General features: G+C 39.7%; 1 protein-coding gene and 2 non-coding genes across 6 annotated transcripts in view; all 3 read right to left on the reverse strand.

The window, feature by feature from the left end:
• The window catches only part of CEP295 (centrosomal protein 295), a 48,505-nt gene that overhangs the window by 6,461 nt on the left and 17,559 nt on the right, over positions 1–24,485 (reverse strand). For 3 of the 4 annotated variants that reach the window (XM_061628841.1, XM_061628839.1, XM_061628840.1), the window contains exons 7-23: positions 23,544–23,684; positions 21,678–21,861; positions 20,300–20,455; positions 18,830–19,054; positions 17,628–17,734; positions 16,168–16,371; positions 14,612–14,712; positions 13,476–14,487; positions 12,361–12,544; positions 11,583–11,735; positions 10,887–11,102; positions 9,713–9,819; positions 8,641–8,788; positions 8,186–8,422; positions 5,391–5,545; positions 3,033–3,177; positions 1,519–2,180 (exon numbers count right to left, since the gene is read on the reverse strand). In XM_061628841.1, coding sequence (XP_061484825.1) covers positions 1,519–2,180; positions 3,033–3,177; positions 5,391–5,545; positions 8,186–8,422; positions 8,641–8,788; positions 9,713–9,819; positions 10,887–11,102; positions 11,583–11,735; positions 12,361–12,544; positions 13,476–14,487; positions 14,612–14,712; positions 16,168–16,371; positions 17,628–17,734; positions 18,830–19,054; positions 20,300–20,455; positions 21,678–21,861; positions 23,544–23,684 — 4,137 coding nt within the window. The remainder of the gene's footprint in view (positions 1–1,518; positions 2,181–3,032; positions 3,178–5,390; positions 5,546–8,185; positions 8,423–8,640; positions 8,789–9,712; positions 9,820–10,886; positions 11,103–11,582; positions 11,736–12,360; positions 12,545–13,475; positions 14,488–14,611; positions 14,713–16,167; positions 16,372–17,627; positions 17,735–18,829; positions 19,055–20,299; positions 20,456–21,677; positions 21,862–23,543; positions 23,685–24,485) is intronic. The other variant, XM_061628842.1, reaches the window with a different exon arrangement.
• Positions 8,869–8,937, reverse strand: LOC133386399 (small nucleolar RNA U2-30). The gene has a single exon (XR_009763141.1). It is a non-coding gene; the product is annotated as a small nucleolar RNA U2-30 (small nucleolar RNA).
• Positions 9,069–9,152, reverse strand: LOC133386400 (small nucleolar RNA U2-19). The gene has a single exon (XR_009763142.1). It is a non-coding gene; the product is annotated as a small nucleolar RNA U2-19 (small nucleolar RNA).

A 24,485-nucleotide genomic window follows, 5' to 3' on the forward strand; every position in this document is an offset into this window, starting at 1 on the left:
CACAGAGTTAGCAAGAGGGAGAAGGCCTCATAGCAACTGTTGACATCCAGTATTTCTTGATGCAATTCGTTCTAAGCACTAAATTCTAACATAAACACTCTTTAAATTGAGTACACACACAACCCCCACAAATGTATTGAAGATTTTTAATAAAAAGTTCATGTGTTACCTAACAGTGTTACTGAACAAACTCTACCCTATTGTAGATGGAATTAATAGATTTTTAAACTGAAATAGCATGTGCTTTAAAAAAAACAACCTAAACTAGCCTAAACATTATTCTAGTATACAACAATAATGATCCTTTCCTGACCTTTGGCATAGCTGCAGACCCTCAGACCCAGAAAAGCATCAGGATCTATCACCACAGATGAAAGTATATATGTTAATAAAAATGAACAGCTTTAGCACTGGTCAGATATTGATTTTTAAAAAAAAATTGAACTGGAGAATTTTCTGAAAATGTTTTAAGTTCAAATTACTCTAATCGGTTGCATAACACGGTAGTTTGCACCAGAACATTTTCTGATGTCCTAGACTGTGATCTTGTTTATTTTACTTGTATATAGGTAAATTAAGCTTTAACAAGTCTACATCTGTGTTAGAATTGCTTGTTAATATGCTTTTTTAATAATGTTTTTAACCCTTTTAAAATATGTTTTTTAAAAAATGTTTTTAATGTTGTTTTGTTTAATGTATTTTAAGGTCTGTTTTTATGATGTTTTAAAGTGTTTTAGTGCTTCTGTTGCTACCCTAGGCTCCTGCTGGGAGGAAGGGTGGGATATAAATCAAATAATGAATACATAAAATAAACAAAAATAAACAAGTACTTCATGTTAATTTTTTTGTCCCAATACAGCACAAGTATTTGAATTGATTTATTGGAGGGGGAGGGAATGAAATCATGCACAATGTGATTTAAAAGGTATATTATGTAGACAGTTTTATGGGAACACTTGTAAAAATGTAAAGACAATAGCATGTACTTCTCTTATAATGCTTACATTTAAGAAAAAACTAAAGGCACTGGAAACATTTACACTAACAAGTTTTAGCAACCCCCAAAACTGGGCATGATACTCTGACAATCACTCAGCTTTTATTTATTCAAAAAATGCATACACTGCTTTGAGGAACTTCCTCCACAAGGCAGCTTTTAATCGCCAATAAGAAATCAACACCACCTGCCAATACAATATTAAAATGCAAAATACAGTACAGCTAAAAAATAAACCAGCATAAAAAGTCAAGAACAAAAAATGAATATAAAACACAATATACTCAGTACCAATTTAAATCCTTTTTAAAATTTAAAAACCCAAATGAAATCTTAGAAAGCAATGATATTTTAGAAGGTTCACAGGTAAGCCACATGTCTTGGGTTGGTCATCTGTGATTTAATTCAGTGCCTTGCTTTCATCAACACATTGAGAAAGGCACGATTTAGACAGCTTCAGAGTAAGCACCCACTTGATCCATAACTTCCTGACATGCAACTTATTGTTTTAGTTCACTCACCCAGATTGGTATTTTGCTTGACAGACAGGAACCTGAAATTTCAGCTTGTGCAGCATTCAAATTTGGTTGTTGGAACACATCTGGCGCACAGTTTTGTTGTACAGAATTTTGCACAGGACTGATTGAGATCTTGGAGTTCATTTCTTGAGGCAAACTCAGGAGCAGCATCTCTGTTCTTAGAGAATACTGATCTTTCACAGTTTGCAAAGTACACTGATTGAGATCAATTTCCACATCCCAATTCAAATTTTCTGCTAATGTCTCACAGTTCCTGTCAGTTGATGCAGTGGGCAATTCAACAAAGGACTGGTTCTCTCCTTTTGATGACACATCCTCTTTCGCTGTCTCTGTCGTCCCAAGAGAACTTTTCACTGTATCATTATCTGGAATTAGCTGGTAAAATGAGCCTCGATCTTCTGCTGGACTCAGACTTGGACTACGAAAGCTTTCAATGGAAGAATAAAAGTTGGTGTTCTCCTCACCGCCTTCCAGCTCCTCACACTGTATGCTTTCAGGTGCAACACAGATATTCCTCCCAGTAGATTTTTTTATTTCAAAGTTTTGTTCAGACCCTGTGCTGGAGGTTTCAGATTTATCAGCACTCTGTTGAAGATCGCTTAAGGTATATTCCAGAGGCAGGTGTTCAAATAATTCTTCAGCACCTGGTTGAAAAAAAACAAGAAGTGTCAGAAATGTCTAACCTGGACCAAAGCAGTGCTGAATTTCAAGGTGGGGGAGGGTAATATTTTTTTTCTTTCTTTATTAGAAAAACAGAACACTACTTATAGCTCGGTAGTAGAGCACATGCTTTACATATAACAGATCACAGGTTAAATGCTGGTGTTTCCAGGTAGAGCTGGGAAAGACTCCTGTCTGGAAGCCTGAAGAGCTGTTGCTTGTTAGTGCCAACAATATTGCACTAGATAGACCCGGTAACATAGGAAGTTGCCTTATCCCAAGTCAGACCATTAGTCTACCTGTCTAGCCAAGTACTGTCTACTCTTGACTCGTAGTAGCTTTCCAGGTTCTCAGGCAGACTTCTTTCATTTCACCTGCTACCTTAGACCTTTGACTGAAGATACCAGCAACTGGCCTTCTGCATACACTGTGTGCGCTCTACCACAGAGTTATAGCACTTCCCTAATAACGCTCTTTAATAATGAAATTACTACATGGAAGCTGATTAGTCAAGTCAGGTAGCAAGATTGTCTCTGAATGTCAGATGCAAACATTATAAACATCAGTGAAAGAGTCCATGTAGCTAACAACTTATTTATCAAAGGTTTACTCTAGCATGCTAAGAAATGTTTACCATCAGATTTACTGAGAAAATCAATTGCTTCACCAAAGTCAAAATATTTCAAACCAAACAGAACCCTTGGAACACATACTTAAAAGATTAACAGAAATAGACTGGTTGCTATTTAAAGAGCCCTTTAAAACAGGTGCGAGGAATGGTGTTAGTGAAGGAGCAGGCTTTTGCCTTATAAAGTCCAAGTGTGCCAAACAAATACCTTGAATCTGCTCCTTTACCTCCTCACCAGTCTGTTGCATTGGCAAAATATCACTTAATTTTCCCGTACTGAGAATAGAAAGGCTGTTGCTTCTTTCTTCTAAGCTGGAAGCCGTTAATTCATGATTCTTTGATAAATTCAAACTCTAGGACCAGAAAAATGGGGGGGGGGTGAAGTCAAAGTACGCTATGAATATTGTAAGAACAGAGATATTCTTATTGATTTTAGGGTAATATTTGTTAAATGACCAGCAAATCAGTTACTTTAATTTCAATCCAGTATGGAATCGTACAAGGCTATGCAGGAATGTGAAAGTAATTCATGCACCAGGTAGCCCTAGATCTAAGATTACAGGAGAAGGCCACGTGCAGATCTCCTCACTCCTCTACTTAAGATGTAATCATGCCTGTCACTAATGATCTCCATCAGTTAAGAAAGATATCGCCTAGACTTGTCCCTGCCTGTCCCTCCTGTTATGATGTACCCCTAGAATCCAGCTTTTGCTATGGTAGCCTGCACCCGAGAAGGGAAGTTCTACTTTGGCCTGGAGGCTTCCACTACAGTAACTCAGGCAGGGCATGTTCAAGCAAGCTGAGTTGCAATACTTCCTGCTAAGCCCATTGGTTGCCATCTACTTAATTGTAAATCTTTGCCAGTCTCTCATCACTTGTAAACCTAAAGCATTAGACTCCTTCTAGAACTGTCAAGCCAAGCTATGATCACCTAAAACAACTCCTTTCTTCTTCCCCCTCCTTACCACCACTCATAAAGAAGTTTCAATGGCCTGAAGCTCCCACTAGAAAACCCCCCAAAATATGTTAATCTCCCCTGCTCCCCTACCACCACCTGGAAAGCAGAAAGAAAATGCATTTTTAGAAGCCATTTCTCACATTTAGAACAAACTCATTGGCTGACACCACTTAAAAACACCCTATTACTGCCAGGAGGACAGCTATTCTGTCTATTTTATTTTAACCCTAACATAAGCATAAAAAAGAGACCTCATTCCTCTGCACAGGAACTGTCCTGTGGACTCCCCCACCTCTTCTCCCCTTCTGTGTCTCTGAAGAGGAACCCTCAACTCCCAACACATCAAACAGCCATTTTGCAAAAATAAGGGGTTGTATTCAACGACGTTTCACTCAGAATACACCCACTGAAATTAATGAACCAAAGTTAGTCATGGCCATTAATTTCACTGGATCTACTAAGCAGGATTATTATTATTAAATTTATTACCCACCCTTCACCACCAGGGCTCAGAGTGGGTTACAACTATTTAAAAATCAGTATTACAAACAGTTATAACAAATACCGTCACAGGAATAGGGTGGGTTCTGAAAACACACATCATAGTTGTCGAAGGCCAAGGTAATGAGGTGCACTGGATACCACACTAGGACCAATACCAACCGTGTGCCCCCTTCCTTTCTGGCTAGCCCATCAGCTGACCAAATCCTCCTATCTTCTTCTTTCTTGTGCTCTCAAGCCCCTCAGGTCCCTGTGCCTTGGGGAGACCGACTCTCTTTCTTCCTCTTGCTATGCTCTTCTTCCTTGCCGTCTCATTCCAAGATCCCATTCTCCTTCTCTCATTGCAAAATGGAACTTCTGTTCTCAGCCACGGCCCCAAAGCTTCCCACCTGCTCTTTCTGATTCTTACCTAAAAATGCCCACCAAATTTCTCAAACCTGCCACTCAATCTACCTTCTCTCTCTGACCCCCACCCATTCTTTCTAAAGCAATTGGCTTGAGCCAGTATCCATTTTCCTTCTGATGGAATCTTCCCACTTCAAACATCTCTCCCCCCCTTTCCTCTAAACCAAGGTTACTGCATCCTAGAATCGTTTTGATATGACAACATTTACTTTTGATTTTTTTTAGTTGCTGTCTTTGTAAAGCCTTGGGATGCCACATTCTGGAGTGCATTCAGGTTTCAATGTCAAAAGATCCTGAAAAGGAGTGTCAGGCTTGCAGTTGTTTTACTGTCGTATTTTGTGCTTTTCTTTTTCTACACTGTCATGATCCCAGGCTAAACTGCAACCTTGACTGACTAGCCTCCGCCCTCCCAATAGACCCTCTTGCACAGTAGAGGAGCATGGCATACACCCTCCAAATGCTAAACGTGCAGACTCTCCTGCAGCAGGCTTCTGTGCTAGGGACAGAGCAGACTCACAAGAAGGAAGATATCCCATTCTGGGCAGGGATGCCTCTTGCTGGATTAGACACAAGGCTCACAGCCTCAGCACTATCTTTGCCAAACCACAAACAATTTCAATGCTATGAATACCGGAACATAATCTAAATTGTCATAACCTTTGCTGTATAGAAGACATATAGTCTTTTTGTTGTTGTTAATACCTTGCTTAGTTCCTTGCTGTTGTGAGATATTTTACATTGAGAAAGGGCTGAGAAGGTATCAGAGTCGGGACTTGGTTCCAAAGGCTGAAAAAGCTCACGGTGGAAATTTGGAAAATGTCTCTCAATATCAGTAGTGTCAAGTTCGACTAGTGGATCTGAAAAAGTTTAACAGGAATTTTGATTAGAGCCAAAACAGTATGCATTATATACTACACATCAACACACTGACAATGATAGAGCATGTACATTTAAAAATAAACAAACACTCTCTCAGTGCTTTCCCACCTTCAAAGATGGTCTTCCAGGACAAGCCTCATTCAATTCAGCAGAGTCACAACAGTAAAGATTGGGCTTTAAAGAGCTGCACCAATACACACAGTATTTTAAAAATATGTATTACTTATTTGTAACACTTTTAAACCACCTTTAATCCCGTAGGACTCCAAGGCGGCTTACAAAATATTCAGAAACAACCACCACCACCACACCTCCAGGGTAAGAGTTCCACAGGTGGGGTGCTACCACAAAGAAGGCCCTACCCCATACTGCAGCAGAACAAGCTATAGTCATTGACAGGACTACAAGCAGGACTTTCCCTCACTGATGTAAGGCTCAAGCCAGCACATAGTGGAAGAGTTGCTTCTTCAAGTATTTGGCTCCCAAATTGTTCAAGGTTTTATACATCAATGCCAAGACCTTGAATTGGGCCTGGAATCATACAGGCATCTAGTGGAGTGGTTTTAAGTAATGATTCCACCTTGTTACACTGTTCACAAGCCTGGGGGCACAGGCTGCATCTTCCAGACAATCTTCAAGGGTAAACCCTATATAGAGTGCACTGCAATAGTCCAACAGTGAGGTTACCAGAGCATGGATTACGTTGGCCAAGCTATCTTGGTCAAGAAATAGCTGTATCTGGCAAACCAATCAGAGCTGGAAGTAGACGCTTCTCATCACTGAAGCCACCTCGCCCTGAAATGACAACACTGGATCCAGCCGAACCTTTAAAATATGCAACTCTTTCAGGGGGAAATGCAGCTGCATCCACAACAGACAGCAGCACTGTGGAGTCGGTATGTCAAACCTTTGACTCCGACTCCTCTATTTTCTAATGTCTAACTCCGACTCCTTCATAAATGGCAAATGTATATTTAATATTACTATTAATAAATTAATAGTAATATTAAACTATTAATTTTATTTTGAAGCCAGATTTGGTACATTTCTACTGACTCCGACTCCACCCAAAATTGCTTCCGACTCCATGACTCTGACTCCACAGCCCTGACAGACAGTCCAGTTCCTTGACATGAAAACCGCCTTCCGATAGTAACTCTGTCTTGTCAGATTCAGACTCAGTTCCCATTACTGCCTCCAGACAACGGTCCAGCACCTGCACAACCTCACCTGAGCTCCAGATAAGCTGGGGGCCATCCGCATATTGGTGACACCAAGCCCCAAATCCCCGGACAACCTCTCAGAGCAGCTTCATATAGATGTTAAAGAACATGGATGGCAAGATGGAACCCAGCAATATCTTACAACACAAATGCTGGATGGGTGAGGGACACTGAGCAGAAGTCCCAATGGTACTCTCTGGCAACTGCTTTGCAGGCAGGAGAATCATCACTCTGCCCCAGTTCCCAGCCAACAGGGTTGCTCCAGGAGGACATCATTGTTGATGATATCAAAAGCCACAGAAATATCAAGGAGAACCAACAGGGTGAACATCCACCCAGATTCTCCCAACATGAGTCATCAATCAGGGTGACCAAGCGTGTTTTCTGTGCCAAAGCCAGGACTGAAGTCAGACTGAAATGGTCCTATATAATATGCATTTACAATATAGCTAACAAAGAATTGACCAACTCTACAAACTTCAACAAAAATGGGAAACCCAAAAACGAACTAGGAACAGGAGCAAAAAACAACGGGGTACAGAAAAAAAGAGGTTTATTGATCCAATGTATTTCAGACCTTACTGGTCCTTCTTCAGGGAAATTCAGAGAACAGCAATTCACAATTCAGATGTACTATCTCGGTGGTACCCAGCCTTTATGAGTATGGGACCCCATCTATAAGCTCAAAATTTTTTGTGATCCCTTCCCCCCAGGGAGGCAGGCTGCCTGCAAGGAAGGACGGGGAAAAGCAGACTTGCTTCTGTTTGCTTCACAAAAAGCCCTCTCCTCTTGTTCTGAGTAAGGGTGTCGTCAGCAGCGGCAGTGCAAGGAGACGGGAGTCGGCAATAGTAATCCCCTCTTCTTCCTGGTATCTCCACCTTCAGCCTCCTTTGGCATCTGCCATGTATTTTATAGACAGATGCCCATCCTCGGTGCGTCTCAAAGATGCTCTGGCGCTTCAGCAAAAGTCCTCCCCTCTTGTTTGGAGCAAGGGGGAGGTATTGTCTGCAGCAGCAGTGGGAAGCAGACAGTGTCCAGGGAGTGAAGACTTCTTTAAAATAAATTAATAAATAATTCACTTCTTTACTATTTGCAGCCCCCTCTGGATTACTTCAAGGCCCCCAGGTTGGGAACCACTGTTCTACCTCTTCTATTTCTTATGCTATCAACCTATGGGATAGCGTTATGTCATTAGCCAGCCAGCCAGCCAGCCACACACACTCTTTCCTGCCAGGGAAGAATCAGATTGATACCATTGTCCTTCAGTCCTAAAACAAAGAATGCATTGCTTGGAAAATACACAAAACAAGAAACAAAATTTAGTTTAACAGATACAAAATTATTCCCCCTGAATACTACTGAATTTTGCTGTTTTTAAACTTTCAGTAACATTACCATGGGAAGAGATGTTGCTTAAAGATGACCAACTGAAATCTCTTGTATATTTGTCTATGATCTGTTGAATTTTATTTCCATTAAAGTACAGCATTTCTCCAAACAGATGGGAACTGGGAGCTTCTGAAGGATCGTCCTGTTTGCACAGTACAGAAACTGAAGAGTCCCAAGCAGTATTTGTCTTCTCTTTCAAAGGAGAGCTGAAATTTCTATGCTGTTCCCTGCTTGAACATGGCTCTGCAAGACACACAAGTCATGCCCAGCATTATGAAGAATCCATGCAAATCAAGGAAATAAATGCTTCCATCCACAGTGCAAACAGCTATGTAGCTAGTTTAAAATATAGCATGGCACACTTCCCTGTTAGACACAGCCATGTAAAATATACAGAAAAACTAGTCCAGAAAAAGAAAAAACCCTAGCCCATTATGTTTTTAGGTTGTAAGAATATTTACCTGTACTAGCATAACTTCTGTCAGGATTGCAACTGGTTATGAAGCTGGCAGCAGAAAGAGTAGATGCAGAGAAATAGCCACAGGCTACCTGTTGTGTACAAGTCTGTGGACTTAATGAAGCAGGCGACAATGTTGTAGGAAGTGTTACCTACGGCAAGAATACATATGAAATACTATGATTAAAAATTCCAGAAGCCTAAGTGCTTGAAATTGTAACACATTTCATTCTGAGCTCAGGTCAAGTGTAGAAACCTCCATATATTTAACTGTCAGTACACATCAGGTTCATCATTGCTCAGTACAGTGTCTCTCGCTCTCTCATTCATTCAACCACTCACATTCCACTCACTCTTTCTCTCACATTCCACTCATTCATTCTCTCATCAACATCACAAATCACCACACTCTCAATTCAGACTTGTATTGCTTCCCAGAACAGTAGATAAATCATGCACCATGTAGACCAGCTGATCTTTTTGGTGCTCAGATTTGGCTATTTCTCATCACTGAGCCACTGAATAAGAGGCTCTCAGAGGGAAAGTAATGCAAGTCAAGATGTCTTCATGCTTATTTACTAAAGGAAAATTGTTTGTGCCTTTTCTAATGTTATAATGTATAAGAGGCTATAATATTATCTTCTTAAACTATGTGAAACTATACAATACAATGCCTTGTTTTCCAGATGGTTTTTCCCTTGGACCAGGACAATTAAATCAAAATTTTAACTCCTCCAACGAGGGAGATACACTGTGCAACTGGTGCTGGAATTCATGTGCATATTAAGTAGAGTTAAATTCCCTTTAATATTTTATCACCAAAAACCTTTTGAAAAACATCAAGTATGTCAAAGTTCTAGAAGAAAATGCATGCAAAAAAGTATGTAGGTTCGAGCTTTTTAGATCTCCTTTATACTTCCTAATGAAGAATAAAAGGTGAACAGCTCTCACATTTACATGCAAATTTCCACTTTGAATTCATAATATTTTAAAAAAACCAAAGAAAACGGGAAGCAGGCTTGTTTAAAATAAATGCTGCATATTACACAATAAGGTAAAACCCAGTGGTAACTAACCGTATTGTTTGGTCTAAATGAAAGATCGGGATACGTAGCTATTTTCTTTCCAGTATCAGCAGAACTTTGCATACTTTGATCCCTAAGAATAAGTTTGCTGGAGTGAGCTGAACACACAAATAAAGAAACAGAATGACTCAAGAGCAGGAAAACAGCAAGCATTTATGTCAGTTTGATCTTTAATGTAAATAGTAGGCTTTATTCTATAAGTCCTACTCACTTCTTGATTTCTGCCCAGATTTGCTTACATCTGTCAAAGAGTACATGCTCTACTCCTACTTCATAGACCACAATCTCACTTGCATGCATACCCCCCACACACATCCTTCAAAGACTTTGTATTTACAGTGTTTGCAACTGTCAGCTGTTTCTCTACAGAACAGGAGTGCTTACAAGGACTTGATTTCCACCAAGGCAGAGAGAAAACACAAATACTCAGAGCTTAAAATTTTTCATCATCTGTTTAATGCATCAGAAAAATTCAATGTGCTGCTTTTGATAAACAGATCCATAAATGGCTTCAGCCCAAGCAACATCCATTGCTGTTGACCAGGGGTCCTTTTTGGGCCCACAGGCACATCTGGAAATCTAAGCAACAGCTGAGGTCATTGCAACATGGGCTCCTTTGGGAAGAAGAGTGAGGCAGAAATTTAATAAACAAAAACAAACACATACCCATTTCACAGAAGAATCTGCCCCCTCCAAAAGAGGCAAAACTCCAACACACACCAAAACCCAGAGAAAAAAAAGAAAGCAAAACCCTTCCCCAAAAACAGCCCTCACCCCCAAAAGCAAATACACCAAAAAGATGGGGGAGAACCCTCAATTATGTGGGGGTGGAAGGGCCTTAGTGGGCACACTGGGGATCCAAGTCCTTGATTATACCACCCATGCATCAAATCTATGTAAAGCTATGTATCATAACAGGAGCTACTATGCAATGAAGCAATCGCTTCCCCTTGGAGCGTAAGAGTTTTCCAGAAGCACTGCCAAAGGTTGTTACCTTTCAAAGGACATAATAAAGAGCTGACACAAAATTTGCAGTGTTTTATTTAATAGTACTATAGCTGGTTTTAGCTATCATTGCCATTGCTATGCTTGCTGCGGCAGATTCAAAATCTAAATGGTTGCCACCACTACCACCACCTATGCCTCAAAAAGTAACTTTTCTTACCTGAGTCACACAAGCCACCAGCTTCCACCAACGACTTCTCACACCATAATTCATTAAACTGCTCCTGGCTTTCACCAGAGCTTTCTTCTTTGCCATCAGCTGTAATTCTTAATATATCTGTTTCTTCATGGAGATCTTCATTTGGGCTTCTGCTGGACTGAGGTTTATCAGCTCTTGAAGTGAGGGAAACATCTCCATGAAGAGATTCTCTGTAACCTGAAATTGTCAGTTGCTAGTTATTGTTAAGTGGAAACAAATACTTGGCTGAACTTTTAAGATAACGTACTTCAATTAGAAAAAGATTAAAAAAGGATCCCTTTAGAAAGCAGCTCCCCTGCTCCCCAGCCCTGCCTAGTTTTTGTAGTGGCATTAGCGTAGCTTCCCTCTGCTCTAAACCCTACTTAAGAATGAGGATTTAAAAGAAAAAAAATCTACTGGAGTGACAACAGGTGTTTTTCCTTCAACACTTTAGGAGTTTTGAAAATAATGCTCCTAACTACAATTTCATAAGCACCCATGTTTTTAATACCTATATTGTGCTGATCAATATCATATTGACGATACACAACAGTTACAGTGTATAAAGCCTACTATATAGTTTTGTTTCAGCAAGCAAACCGGTCAATGGGTCAATAAAAGGAGACAGGTAGAGCACCAGGGAAAGTAGAGGAAAAGAGCTGTTCGGGAACAGTTTACCTGTAGCAGAAAGTCTGCCACTCCTTGGGGTGTCAAGTTCTGGTATAATGCTAAGTTCATGCTGTTCCAAATCAAGCCCTAACCTTACTTTTGACAAAGGTGGCTTTGAAAGTCTCCATGTCTGTTCTCTTCCCCAAGTGTCTTGAAAAGGCTCTGTAAGGGAAACATAAGTTCATGAGACCAGGAACAGATAAGGCATAGCAGCTAAGAGACTGAGCTGTAGACTAAGAGATCCTCAGTTAAAGTTTCACTTCCACTCAGCCTTAGCAAGTCATTCTCTCTGCAAAGATAACAACACTGACCTATATTACCTATGTGCTACAGTTGGGGAATACTTTTACTCTACTAGGTGTCTGCAGGTATCAGGTTACACCTAGGATTTTGATGCCCATATCTGAAACCAGTGTTCTGCTTATGGCATGAAGTTACTCTAGGTAAAAGTCAGGCTTTTAACTTTTAAAAAATGGGGTCAGCCAGTTTCTTCATCCCATAATCCTAAATGTAACCTGGTATCTGCAAGCATCTAGTAGGCACTAATCCAGCTGCATGTCCATCTGGAGTCTAACTGCAGACCTCAAAGCTTCAACATCCAACCCAATTATGGTGTTTTTAGCTCATCCCCCAACCCCTGATGAAGAGCTCTGGAGAACCCAAAAGCTTGTGCAATTATCTTTTGTTCAATCGTCTACAAATCTTCAACTGAGCCAATTTAAAGGAAGAAGGAAATTCAAAACACATAAATGAAAGCAGGCCAACTTGAGTAACAAAAAGTCCTTACCAATCTTTTCTTTTGAACCTACATTTTGAAACAAAATGTTCTTTTCAGCATAGCTGCTCAAATCAGCAAAGTGAGCCTCTTCTTGGTTGCTATCTTTTGCTCCTTTAGATAGTGTTGCCAACAGATTGAAGTTGTCAGTCTCTTGCTCCTCTGTTGTATCTCTACATGTGCTGGACTGTCTTGCCTATAAGGAGAAATTAAAAATACCTAACAATCACTTTTTCTACTGCAAGACATTGCATGCATCCAAGAGAAGATTAGATAATCAGAGCAATTCTATAGTTGTTTACTTAGAAGTAAGTTCTACTGTGTTAATGGTGCTTACTCCCAGGCAAATGCGCAAAGAATTGCACCCTATATGTAGGATTGGGGCAGCCTTATACACAATCCATCTACCTAAGAATGTGTCCGCCTGACATAGGCTAGATCCTTTTGAATCGGGGATCTCCAACATGCAAAGGATGTGTTCTACCACTGAACTATGTATGTGCCTCTCTTTCCAGGGAATTAAGACAGTCATTCAGCTATGATCACAGAGTGAATTCAGAATAAAAAAAGATTAAAACAGAATTGCAAGGCAGTCCCTCCATTAATGTGCTGAAGAAGGGAGGGAGGAGATATAACAGGAAGGGGGGGAGGCAGAAAAGATTTCTGAGGATGAAATAGAAAAAACCCTCAAAATTTGGGTGGGGTGAAACTGATAAATATTTTCTCTCAAAATAATGAGTGAAAAACTTTCACTGCTGTAATAGTAATTGTTTGGACAAAGGCATGTATACTAAATTATGTGCTAAATTATACACTTCACAAACTTAAATACACAAAAATGTAGGATATTTTTCAGGGCTCCCCAAAATATAATCTCCCCTCACTAACAAACTGGGAGCACACACACCATAGCTTCACAACTTCTAGAAATTTTACATCTCTAGACAAAAAGATGACTGAACAGAGATCAAGGAAAGTGCATTTATGCGATCTTCAGAGAATACTAGAGAAGCAAAGTGGGGTTTTAAATCCATGTTAACCATTAAGAAACGCAGGGAAAAGTTCTCATTCTGAATCAAACTGAAGGACAGCCGCAATGTCTTCATGTTATGCACTTCAAAACATACCCTTTTAAGAAACTCTTTTAAAGCTTCTTGCTGCTGTTCCATTTGTTGTTTCAACTGAGCGTGCTTTTGCAAGAGCACGTCTTCTTGTGTCTTCTGCCGAGAAAGAAGAGCTTCCCGTTGCTCATCTAGCTGCTCTTGCAGTTCTTTCAAGTGCTCTTGCTGAGCCTGAATGCTCTCAGAGGAAGCCAGCATTCTATCCCTTAATTCCACTATATCAGAATAACCAGACAAGTGTCCACTTCCATTTTGTAATGCTAAACATTCCTGGGTCCTCCCAGTCTCGCTAGCGACAGAGGAAGGCACAGAAGAGAGGGGATGGAGAGGAGGGACACGAGTATGGTCAAAGGTTGTTCTTGTCCAGCTCTTAGGAGGTATGTGCTGGGGCTTTAAGGATGGTGGCAGCAGAATCTTTTCAGCCACAGGTGCATGAGACATCGATTTATCAGACCAGAGTGTTTCTGAAGACACAGAAGAGCTGCCTGCAGGGAAAGTGAATTGGACATGCCGTGTCTGAGCCACTGGCTGAGTTGTAACAGAAGTGTCCTGTGACTTAAGCATTAATGATTCTGGAATGCTGTGAAATTCCAGTGACTGTGGCAAAGGTGTTCCCAGTTTTTCTGTCTGTTGGTGGGAAAAGGATGTCCGTGTCAACTGAAAAGGTCTTTGATCCACCCAGGTACATACAGGCTGGACCGTCACCCCACTGTCCACATCAAGCTTTGGTTCTTTGTTCTTCTGCTCTGATGGCACTTCTAATATCCAAGGCAGTTCTGAATGCTCAGTTGGCTCTTGTACAGGAACAGTCCTAGATGTCTGGTCTGCTGTTAGATTAACTCTCAGCAACCCATCAAATCCTTGTAATTGTAATGATGGTTCAGGAATAGAATTCTGCTGTGTAAGTCTTTTAGCAGGGCCTAATAATGCTGCAGAAACGGACTGATATCTTTCTTTTAGCTTGTTCTGATACTCATGTAAATGTTTTCTGGCTTCTTCAACAGACTCTTTGTGCATCCTAAAATAAAGATACATATATATTTGAGCAGATATCACCTTTCAGGAGCAGAACTAAAATCATAACTGCCACGACAGTGTCAAATAGGCAGTCACAGAATCTCAGTATTGGCAGAGAAAAAGACCTGTTTTGAATTAGAAGACGTTGCTGATAATCACGAATCATCTGTATATGATCTTCCTCTTTAGAACTGCTGCCTGCCTGTGGTCCTATGGCTGTTTCAGGCTAAAGAGAAATTAAATGAAGAAAATATCAACTACTATGCAAAAGGCAATTCTTTGAATCAGTTCAGTGGACCACATTCTTGTTTCAAAGCCAACAACAGTCACAACATGCCAGTGTTTACTGGGGGTGGATTCTCCAGAGATTCCTAGAGCCTAATACGGTTTGTTTAAGAATTACCCTTTCCATCCTTTCAAACTCTGGCTACCTGCATCAAGTCCTGCCATTTCTCCAACTTCTCTAAAAACTGCAGAAAAAAAAACCTTATGTGAGAGAACCTCCCACAAAACAGCCCAATGGGAATTAAGCATGTTAAGTAGCCACAAAATGCTGAGTGTCCAGGAGGGGGAGGGGTGGGGAATGTTAATGGAATGGAGCATATTGGAAGAAGGCATAAGTAGCTGGCTAGAAACTAGAACAGGGGCACTCCACACTGCAACATTTTATTGTAGTTCCCACTTTGTGAATTAAGACATAAAATTGTTTAATTTTGTGAAACTGCACACACATGCACAACTTGTTGTTCTGCAGTAGTAAGTTAAATAAGGAAGCATCTCTAATCATTCACTGAATTACTATTATTAATGTCTGCTCACATAACTGGATTTCTCCTTTCCCTTGCAGTCCCCCAAATCTGCTCCCAGGAGAGGGAGGTAGACCCCAATCCTTCAGAGTAGGTTCTGGGAGCATATGGGGGACTGCAAGAGAGAATTTAATTTTATTATTAAATTTATATCCTGCCCTTCTTTCCAAAAGGAGCCCAGGGCAGCAAACAAAAACCCTAAAAGCACTTTAAAACATCTTAAAAACAAAAGACTTTAACACATATTAAAACAAAACATCTTTAAAAACATCTTAAAAAGCAGTTCCAGCACAGACAGAAACTGGGATGTTTTGCCCCTTTCTGCTGGCAAACAGACATAATTTCATCCTTTTAATTATATTTGTACAGAGTTGAAATTTCTTTATAATGATGAGATAGAATTTTAAAAATAAACAACTATGCACACTGGCTGTGTATGCACATCACGGTAAGCCATGGTTAATAGTTTACTGAGAATACACAAATTTCCTCCCACTAGCAAACAAGAAATGATGATCCTTGGCTTAGAATTACATCCAAACTGGGGATCATGATTTGTTCTACTCCAAACAAACCACAATCTGAACCCAAAAGTTGTTCTTGGCTTATGAAACGTGGTGTGTTTGAGCAGAACCAGCAATGATTCCCTGTTTGGACATAACGCTAAGACAAGATGTGATTTGTTGCTCCTGCTTGTTAGTAGGCAGGAGTGATCTGCACGTTCACAGTAAACCATTAACTATAACTTAGAACGATGTGGACTGTTTTGCTGCCCTACAGCCACTGCATTAGTAAATCCAGCATTATGTCAGGGAGTACAATTCCATTGAGTTTGGGGAATTGGCCCTATTTTCATAACAAGTGTTTTCCTTTACCTTATGTTGTACTTCCTCCTGCCAGTGTACAACAGGGATAGTACCATTCATATTTTCTGTTTGGGATTCTTGATCTTTCTTAGCTTCCTGATTCTGATGCTGCATTTGCGCCTTCAGAAAGTCAACCTCCAGCCGTATTTTCTGCTCTTCAATTTGCTGAAGCAATGCCAGCTGCTGTTCCTTTTGGTGCTCTATCCACTCTATCTAGTCAAATGAATAATTCCCTATGTTAGTAACAGGAGGAATCCATAGGTCAGACCTATGATAAACCCTCCATTAAATAAATTCGTGGATAGAACATTTTTTTCAAGGATTAATTTGAACAGATGAAAGAATCATGTACTGGTTAGTCATAGAGAGTCATGTAATTAGTGAAACCTACACTAGACCCCCATAACAACTCGGAGAATATCACAATCAGCTTTAAATTATATGAGGTGCAAAGGAGAAGAATTTTTTATTATGCAGGGAACAGCAGTGAAGTAGTTACAGGAGGTTTTACTAGGGATTATTGGTGTTCAAGAAAAAGAAAAGTAAAACCTAGAAGTTAAACTGAAATTACGTTGGATATTCAAGACTGGCTTTCGTACATTCCTGGCTTTATGATTTGTCACAACCTTCCAATTGTGGAAGTACAAACTCACATTATCAGTTATTAATGACTGTCAGAAAGAGAAACTTACCAATTTTGTAGAGATTTCCATTGCTCTCACCCCACATACAGTAGAGCAGGGATGGGGAACCTCAGGGCCAGGGGCCAAATGCAGCTCCTGTTTGGCCCTTAGGACCTTCCTAGACCACACCCCCTCCCAAGCCACATCCACTCTCCCTAGGCCACACCCCATCATCAGCCCTGCTGTGCAACCTCCTTGAGCGTTTTTACCTGGCTGAACTGTGTCTGTGAACTCCGATACTGCTTGTTGCTTGCCTGAAGGATACAGAGCGGGGTGTGCGTGCAGAAACTAGTCTTTTGTACAAAGGTAAAATTTACATTCACTGCTCCACCCACTTTTATCTCTGTCCTGTCCACCACTGGCATATGGTCCCCAGAAGGGAATGTGGCTGAAAAAGGTTCTCTGCTCCTGGTGTAAAGAATAGTTAAAGTTATCCTGCAGCCACTGTGGGCAGCAGATAATTGTTTTTGAGTTTCCCTCTGTTTTTTTTTTTTTAAAGTATCCTGACCTTTGGCCTTAACTATTCTTTAACTAAATTTTCTGATATTTCCTGTTCTTTTGAAATCAGATACTAATAACTTAAAAACCCATTTTAATGGAGGCAAAGGATGTCATTTTAAATGCAAGTTTAATGTTTCAAAGATAATGCAAAAAGCTAATACATGCTAGAAAATGGTGTTTAAATTATTAATAACCCACTCTTCATCTTTCACACAATCCCAGAGAAAGGCACAGCATTAAAACATCACAAGAGAACTGCCTTCAGAGACTGAAAAATAGCTGTACCTGTTTTTGTCTTTCTGCTTCCTTTCTAATTTTAGCTGCTTGTTCTTGTGGGTGATTTAGAACTGCATTTCCAGCAACAATACTTTGGCCCAGAATTTCTGGAAGCTCTAAAAGGAGATGCACATAAAAGACAGACAAGTAGTAGATTGTTAGTTATGTCAGACCCTGAATAATTTAGAAAGAAACACTCAAAGAAAACATTTAGAACACTGTCAGAAAGGGAAGAATTGGAGGATGTCCTAACAGAGAATATGTTAACAGGACCTTGACACCTGAATTCTATCTATGGATCTTCCTAAGAAAAGCCCAGCACATCAAAGCTCAACAACTGTTGGGAAGAAATGGCATCTCTTCCTCGTTGCTCCCCACAAAAATCAGACTACTATACCACATTACATGTATATAAGAAAATTCTACAGGAATTTTGTTTTAACTTCACACTGGCCTTTTTTGGGTGCAATGCTAAATCACAGCAGCATATAAATATCTTAAATAAATAAATGTAAAGATTACTCTGAGAGACTGTCTTTCAACTGGTTCAGAATTGGGATGAAAAACTAAAGAATTTGCGATAGTAGAAAGTAATTGATGCAAGCATTTCCCTGAACTTCCTGATCCAACTGTTTTAACTATTATGTTTTTCAATGGGCTTCTTTTATTGTACTGTATATTTTAAATACGGGTATTTTTACTGTTTTGATGGAATTGTTCTATTGTGTATTTTAATTATAAGTATTTTATGCTTGTAAGCTGCTTAGAGTTTATTCTGGCACATAAACGGTATATTAAATTTATTAATTAATAATGATAATGCTGACAAAAATCCTGTCTTGGTGATTAAACAAAGCTTCAATAGTTTATTAAAAACGTCAAATAGATAAGCGTAGCCTTAGTTCCTTTGCTAAAAAATTAAATATAAGGTCACCTTATAATTTAAAACTTCCACTCATAAGTCACCATTGCTGGTTAGGATCCAAAGACCAGCTTCATTTTACACAAGGGGTTTGTGCCCCCTGTGCCATCTCAAACCGGGGGGGGGGATCTGAAAAGCATTTTGCTCTACCAAAACAAAAACTTGTTTGAAGGGAGGATGGGGAAAGTATTAAGCCACGTGGGCCTATGAATGAGTTTCAGTTCTTTGGATCCTGACCATCATCATGGTCAGTTTTAAGACCTGAATACAGAAGACCACACAAACATACCCTTGGCTTCAGAAACAGAACCACATTTTGGTTCATGCTCAGATTCTGATTCACATAATCTTCTCTCTCTGCTAGAAATTGTTCCAGACTCAATTGTCCCAATCTCACTCGCAGTCTCTGGTTCAGACCTTGATGTCCAGTGGTCTTTTTGGTTCCTGATCTTGTTTAGCAACTTTTTAAGAGCTAATTTAGATTGAAGCTGTGGTGCCTTTTCAGCTTCACTACCTAAAATAAAATAAATAAAACACATCCATGAGCAATAAAAAACAAGGAACTTAATTAACTGTATCAGAAAAATGTATTACCAGTATACAAAATTTGTTATGTAGGACTGCACAAGATTTTCACACAAATGTATACTTTAAAAAATATATATATTTGGACTATTTTATGTGAGCTGCCTTCAGAGCCTTTTCAGGATGGCTTTTAATTTTTTTGATCCTGCTTTTCCTCCAATACCACCAGCTCAAAGTGGACAGCAACAACGTTTAATACAAATGATCATAGTAGGATAGAAACGTTAAAAATAAATAAATCTAAAGTTCTGCCCATGTTATTTTAGAAAGACTCACACAAATCCACAACAGCCAATGTGAATGGTACAGTAAACTACGTTTTAGTGAAACCTCAACAAGCCACCAAGAATCCTGGACTTACACATAGCCAGCAGAAAGTGTTCTGGAACTTTTCCTTCCTCTTTTAATTAATGACAGTTTACCATAGCACAGACCTGGACTTATGGTTAGAATTAACTATAGTTATTTGCAACAAGGAAGCTTGAGAAGCCATGGTTTGTTCCCAGTTTGTTGGTTCAGATAGCGTAACAAATTGGGTTTAATAGGGAAGTTCTGAACTACTTCTTTTCATTGCGCAGGTTTATCACAACATTCAAATACAACATGTTCTGTTAAGGACCCAGAGTCACTGTGCAGCACCTGTATATATGTCCATGTCACTTTCCAGTGACATATTTTGCACAAATAACAAACTTACAAACAAAACAAAACTTTCAAAATGTTGTAATCAAATGGTCTGAAGTTTACAAATCCAGGCCAATCATTCTTTCAAGTAGCAAAGATGAAATGCTTTACTAATCTACTATGCTATGTCATCCTCTCCACTGACATACGTACATGGCAATACCATCCTACACATTCCTCCCCAAGGTCACAAGATTTGGGTTATTTCTATCTAAGTCATACTTGGAGAAAATCCATTGAAAGTAACTTAATTCCACTCATTTCAATTGGTCTACTCCAAGTATGACTAACACTTGATATCACTCAATATTTATGTGCCAGCGTGTTGTAAGATATGCATCAATATTTATTCCTATCCTTATCAAATCCTATGACAAATATTTTAGACTATTTTACAAAGCCTTCAGTAGCGAATATAGTCAACATGTCATACTAGTGCGTTTTAGTGACTGCAAATAAGAATTAAGTTTAGTTTTGTTTTTCTTACTACCTGCTTCACTGTCCTTCATCTCATCCCCCGATCTTTGTGGCACCTCAAAAACAGAATCTGGCTCCTGGGAGAGTTCCAGTTCATCATCATGAGGTTGATCAGAGAAGATTGGTAAGGGTTGTGGGTCAAGATGCAAAATAAGGTCTCCTTTCATTTCTGTGTAAAGAAATTAGGCCATATGAAATCAATATGCAACTTTCTGTTCCTTATGGCAAATTCCAACTACAGAGAAAGTGTGCAGTAGACATTTAACAACATATTTTATTCACACAATGCCAGGGAAAGTCAGGATATGCTGCAAAATATTCAGTTATGCTAAGGGTAGATCCAGAAGAACAACTATTTCGCTTACCATTGATGACTATAACTTAAAATAAAGTTCTCTTACAATGCTAGTTTCAGTCACCTAATAATTATAATCACAACATGAACATCATAGACGCCAGAATTAACGGAAAATATATTTATAACAAAAATGTAAATTGGCACCCAGCAAAGAATCGCTACGAGATCTCAAACTGAAATAATTTTTACTTTAAACCAGTACATTAGAAACAAAGTGCACTACTGGTGATAGGGAAATTAAGTAAGCTACCTGTGATGTTCTGTCCAAAAAAGCCCTGCACTACACATATAAAAGCTATTCACCTTGAGCATGAGCAGCAATCTAGTGACTCCAGTCTTAAAAGAATCCAAGTAATTGTAATGGGAACATTTAATAGTAATAACTATAGGCCAAGGATGGAGAACCTGTGGCCCAGGAGATGCTGGCAGACTACAGCTCCCATCATCCCTGACCATTAGTCATGCTGGCTCAGGAAGTGCAGGGCTCCTGCTGGGAGGAAGGGCGGGATATAAATCAAATAATAAATAAATAAATAAATAAATAAATAAACATCACCTGGAGGACCACAGGTTCTCTATCCTGTAAGGTAACATTCCCCAATTGGTGCTGGTGTGGAGCTTTCCCTGGAAGTCAGATGAGCTCCTGTGCAAGACCCACTGAAGTAGCTACGGACTGCACAGAAGACTTTATCCTTGATCTTTCAAAGTCAGCAGTGTTCAAATTTCCTCTTTCCCCTCCCTTATTAATCTGCCCATTGAAGGGCCTCTGCACTGCAGTTTTCCAGTGTACATTCCAGAATATGCATTCGGTTTATGTGGTGCACTAGCCAGGCCCGCTGGTCTTCACCACTGCCCTGAGTGAAATGGCTGTGCAATACAGAACATGCTCAACCAATGTGAACCTAGTGGTGGGCAAGCTGTCTTTTAGGGAACCTTGTCAGACGTTACTGATCTTTTAACTGAAGTACTCCCATAAGCTTCAGAAATCTCTGGGTTCTCCAGAAGAGTCAGAAACCAATTTATAAATGCTTACTCCTGTCTCCAGTATACATGTCTTCAAAGGCACACTCCAGCTCTCTCTGCCATTCTTCCTTGATTTCCACACGCCTGTAGGAGGGTTCAAACAACTGAGGGGGCATCTGGGCAACAATCTGTCTTCTGCGTGCTAGGTCCATATTCTGCATCTGTTCAAGCTCTTTCATTAGCTTTTCTCTGTCCTTTAAGGCAGAAAAATGTTCACTTAATAGACAGTTATTTAAAGCCAACCCAGTTTATTTGACATACATAATAGACTTTTAAGCTACTATGATGATTGTTTAATTTTGGGTACTTTCTGGAGAAAGATTCTTATTAGTAGGTCATATAATTAAATTTAGAGAAGGCACACTTATTAATTTGAACAATGGCTTGGCTGGACAGACCACAAGGTTGAATGTTCGCACACACATGGCAGGCAGGGGATGTATATTATCCATTTCATTTAGTACAAATGATTTTGTTGAGTTCTCTGCTAAATACACAGTTTAAAAGCAACCTGCAGTTCTTTTAAAGAGGACTGTGACCTACTTCTCAAGATTTATGGTCTAAACGCAGGCTTATTAGTCATACATCTTTATCAAATGTCAGATTCAGTTGACTATTTTCCTGTATAATTTCAGAAGGCATACTTTGTTAATTACCACTTAAATTAAATATTAATGGTTTCATTTCTCCACATCAGGTACATTAAAATTATATTAAATATTCTTGAAGATAAACCCATATTATTCTCCCTTAATATCTCAACTTTCTAGTGTTTCTGCTTAATTAATAGCACTGCAAGAAATAAATCCCAAATGCAAGAAACTGAAAAAAATTAAACTTGCATATTTAAACAAGTTACAGAGCAGAGAGAACAAGTGTCGAACTTGCTTTTTATATGCCAAACCATGTTACCAAATGGTCAGATTGATCGATTTATTATTTTGACAAATTATATATCACTTAATTACATGAGTCTCCAAGCAGTGTATATATCCTTCTTAGAATCAACCAGAATTCAGGGCTGTAGGGCCAACCCCAAGTAAGAGAATCACTAGAAGCTAGCACATGTATTTTTACCTGCCTTTCATGTTATCTCCCCCACCCCCCGGTAAAGCCTTCATGTTTTTATAGATCTATTCTAGAGTGATTTTCAACATGGTACACTTCACACTGTTATTCCATTGGGTCCCGAGTACCACAAAAAGATTCTCCAGAGGGTCAAGGGACCTTCCTGAAAAGCATGGGATAGGAGCATGGGGCTGTTGGGGAAGGGGGATGTTGCTGAAAATTGGGAGGAGGCACCTTCCAAGGAGGCTTTTCAAAGGGGAGGAAGGGATAACAAATTCCCCTTCTGCAAGCTTCCTTCTACTCATACTCAGGAGTTAAATCATTATATTTATGTAAAACTACACAGGAACAAACAGCTGCATTCGTTGAAAGTAGGTCATGTTGAAAAGGGCTCCAGCTATACGTAAGCTTAACTCTAAAGTACTTGCAAGCCACACAATGTAGTTAATAAAAACCTCTCCTCCCATATATTAAAGTGTTTTGAGTTTCATCAATCTTATGCTCCCAAATGCTAAAGTTTACCTACCCTGAGGTGTGAATTACCGTAGCGTGGCTTTTTAAACGTTCAACTATATTTCATCTTTGACAATGGAAAGAATATTGTACACTGCAATCCTAGAAACTAAGGACAAGCACTATGAACACTTTAAGGCTTTGAACTTCAAACATCCATCACTCCAGAATCTTTCTAGAGAAAGGTGAGAAGATTCTTCTTTGAAATCATTAAAGGTACAGTCCAGTTAGTTACTATTTCTCATTTTGCTACTTCTCATTTGAAGTTGGGACAGAATGTCTCTACTTTGCTTACTCGTGCCAGACGAACCATCTTCAAGGCATGCTTCCCCCTCAGGAGTGCCTTTTCTTGCTGCTCTCTCCTCTCTCTTTCTTCATTGCTCTGTAGTCCTTCCTTCCGTTTGGCTTCCACTTCAGCAAGTAACCGAGCATCTGGCTGGCAGTCAACCAGCAGCAAGTTAGGAACATCAAACTCTATGGTGCCTCAAAACATAGCCAACACCAAAAGTACAGTTCTATAGACAAAAGGTATTGAACCCAAATAAATTTAGGACCAAGTTTCCCACGCAACCACCTAGTGTGGTAACCATGGGCAAGGGCCGCAGCTGAGAGGCAGAGCATGTGCTTTGCATGCAGAAGGTCCTAAGTTTGATCAATTGCCACCCCGGACTCCTACTGGGAAGTAGGGCGGGATAGAAATCTAATAAATAAATATCTTGCATTTCCAGCTAGGGCTGGGAGAGACCCCTGTCTGAAACCCTGGACCGCCACTGCCAGTCGGTGTAGACAATATTGAGATAGATGGACCATTGCTCTGACTTCGTATAAGGCAGCTTCCTATGTTACTAGAACCCACAAATAATATCTCAATTCTATGTGAATTCAACCTCACTTAGGCAGCAAAATATGAGAAATTATAATATAGTTTACAGGTTTGGCAAGTGATCCAGTACTGTGGCCCAGAAGAGCAGCATCTGTTTGCCCAACAAAGGGCTGCAGCTTCATAGGACCCCATAAGAGCTTCAGGCCTTATTGCATGACATCCCAGCTATAGGTTTAGTCATATGAGAATCTGCTGCTAGAGTTAAACATACAAAATAATGGGAAGAAACAAATGCTGAGATATGAAGAACATATGAACGTAAGAAGATGCCTGCTCAATCAGACCAAAGGCCCATTTAGTCCAGGACCTTGTCCTCACAATGGCCAACCAAATGCAAGGAGGATATAAGCACAA

This window comes from Rhineura floridana, chromosome 5 (assembly GCF_030035675.1).
Source record: "Rhineura floridana isolate rRhiFlo1 chromosome 5, rRhiFlo1.hap2, whole genome shotgun sequence".
NCBI classification, from domain to species: Eukaryota; Metazoa; Chordata; class Lepidosauria; order Squamata; family Rhineuridae; genus Rhineura; species Rhineura floridana.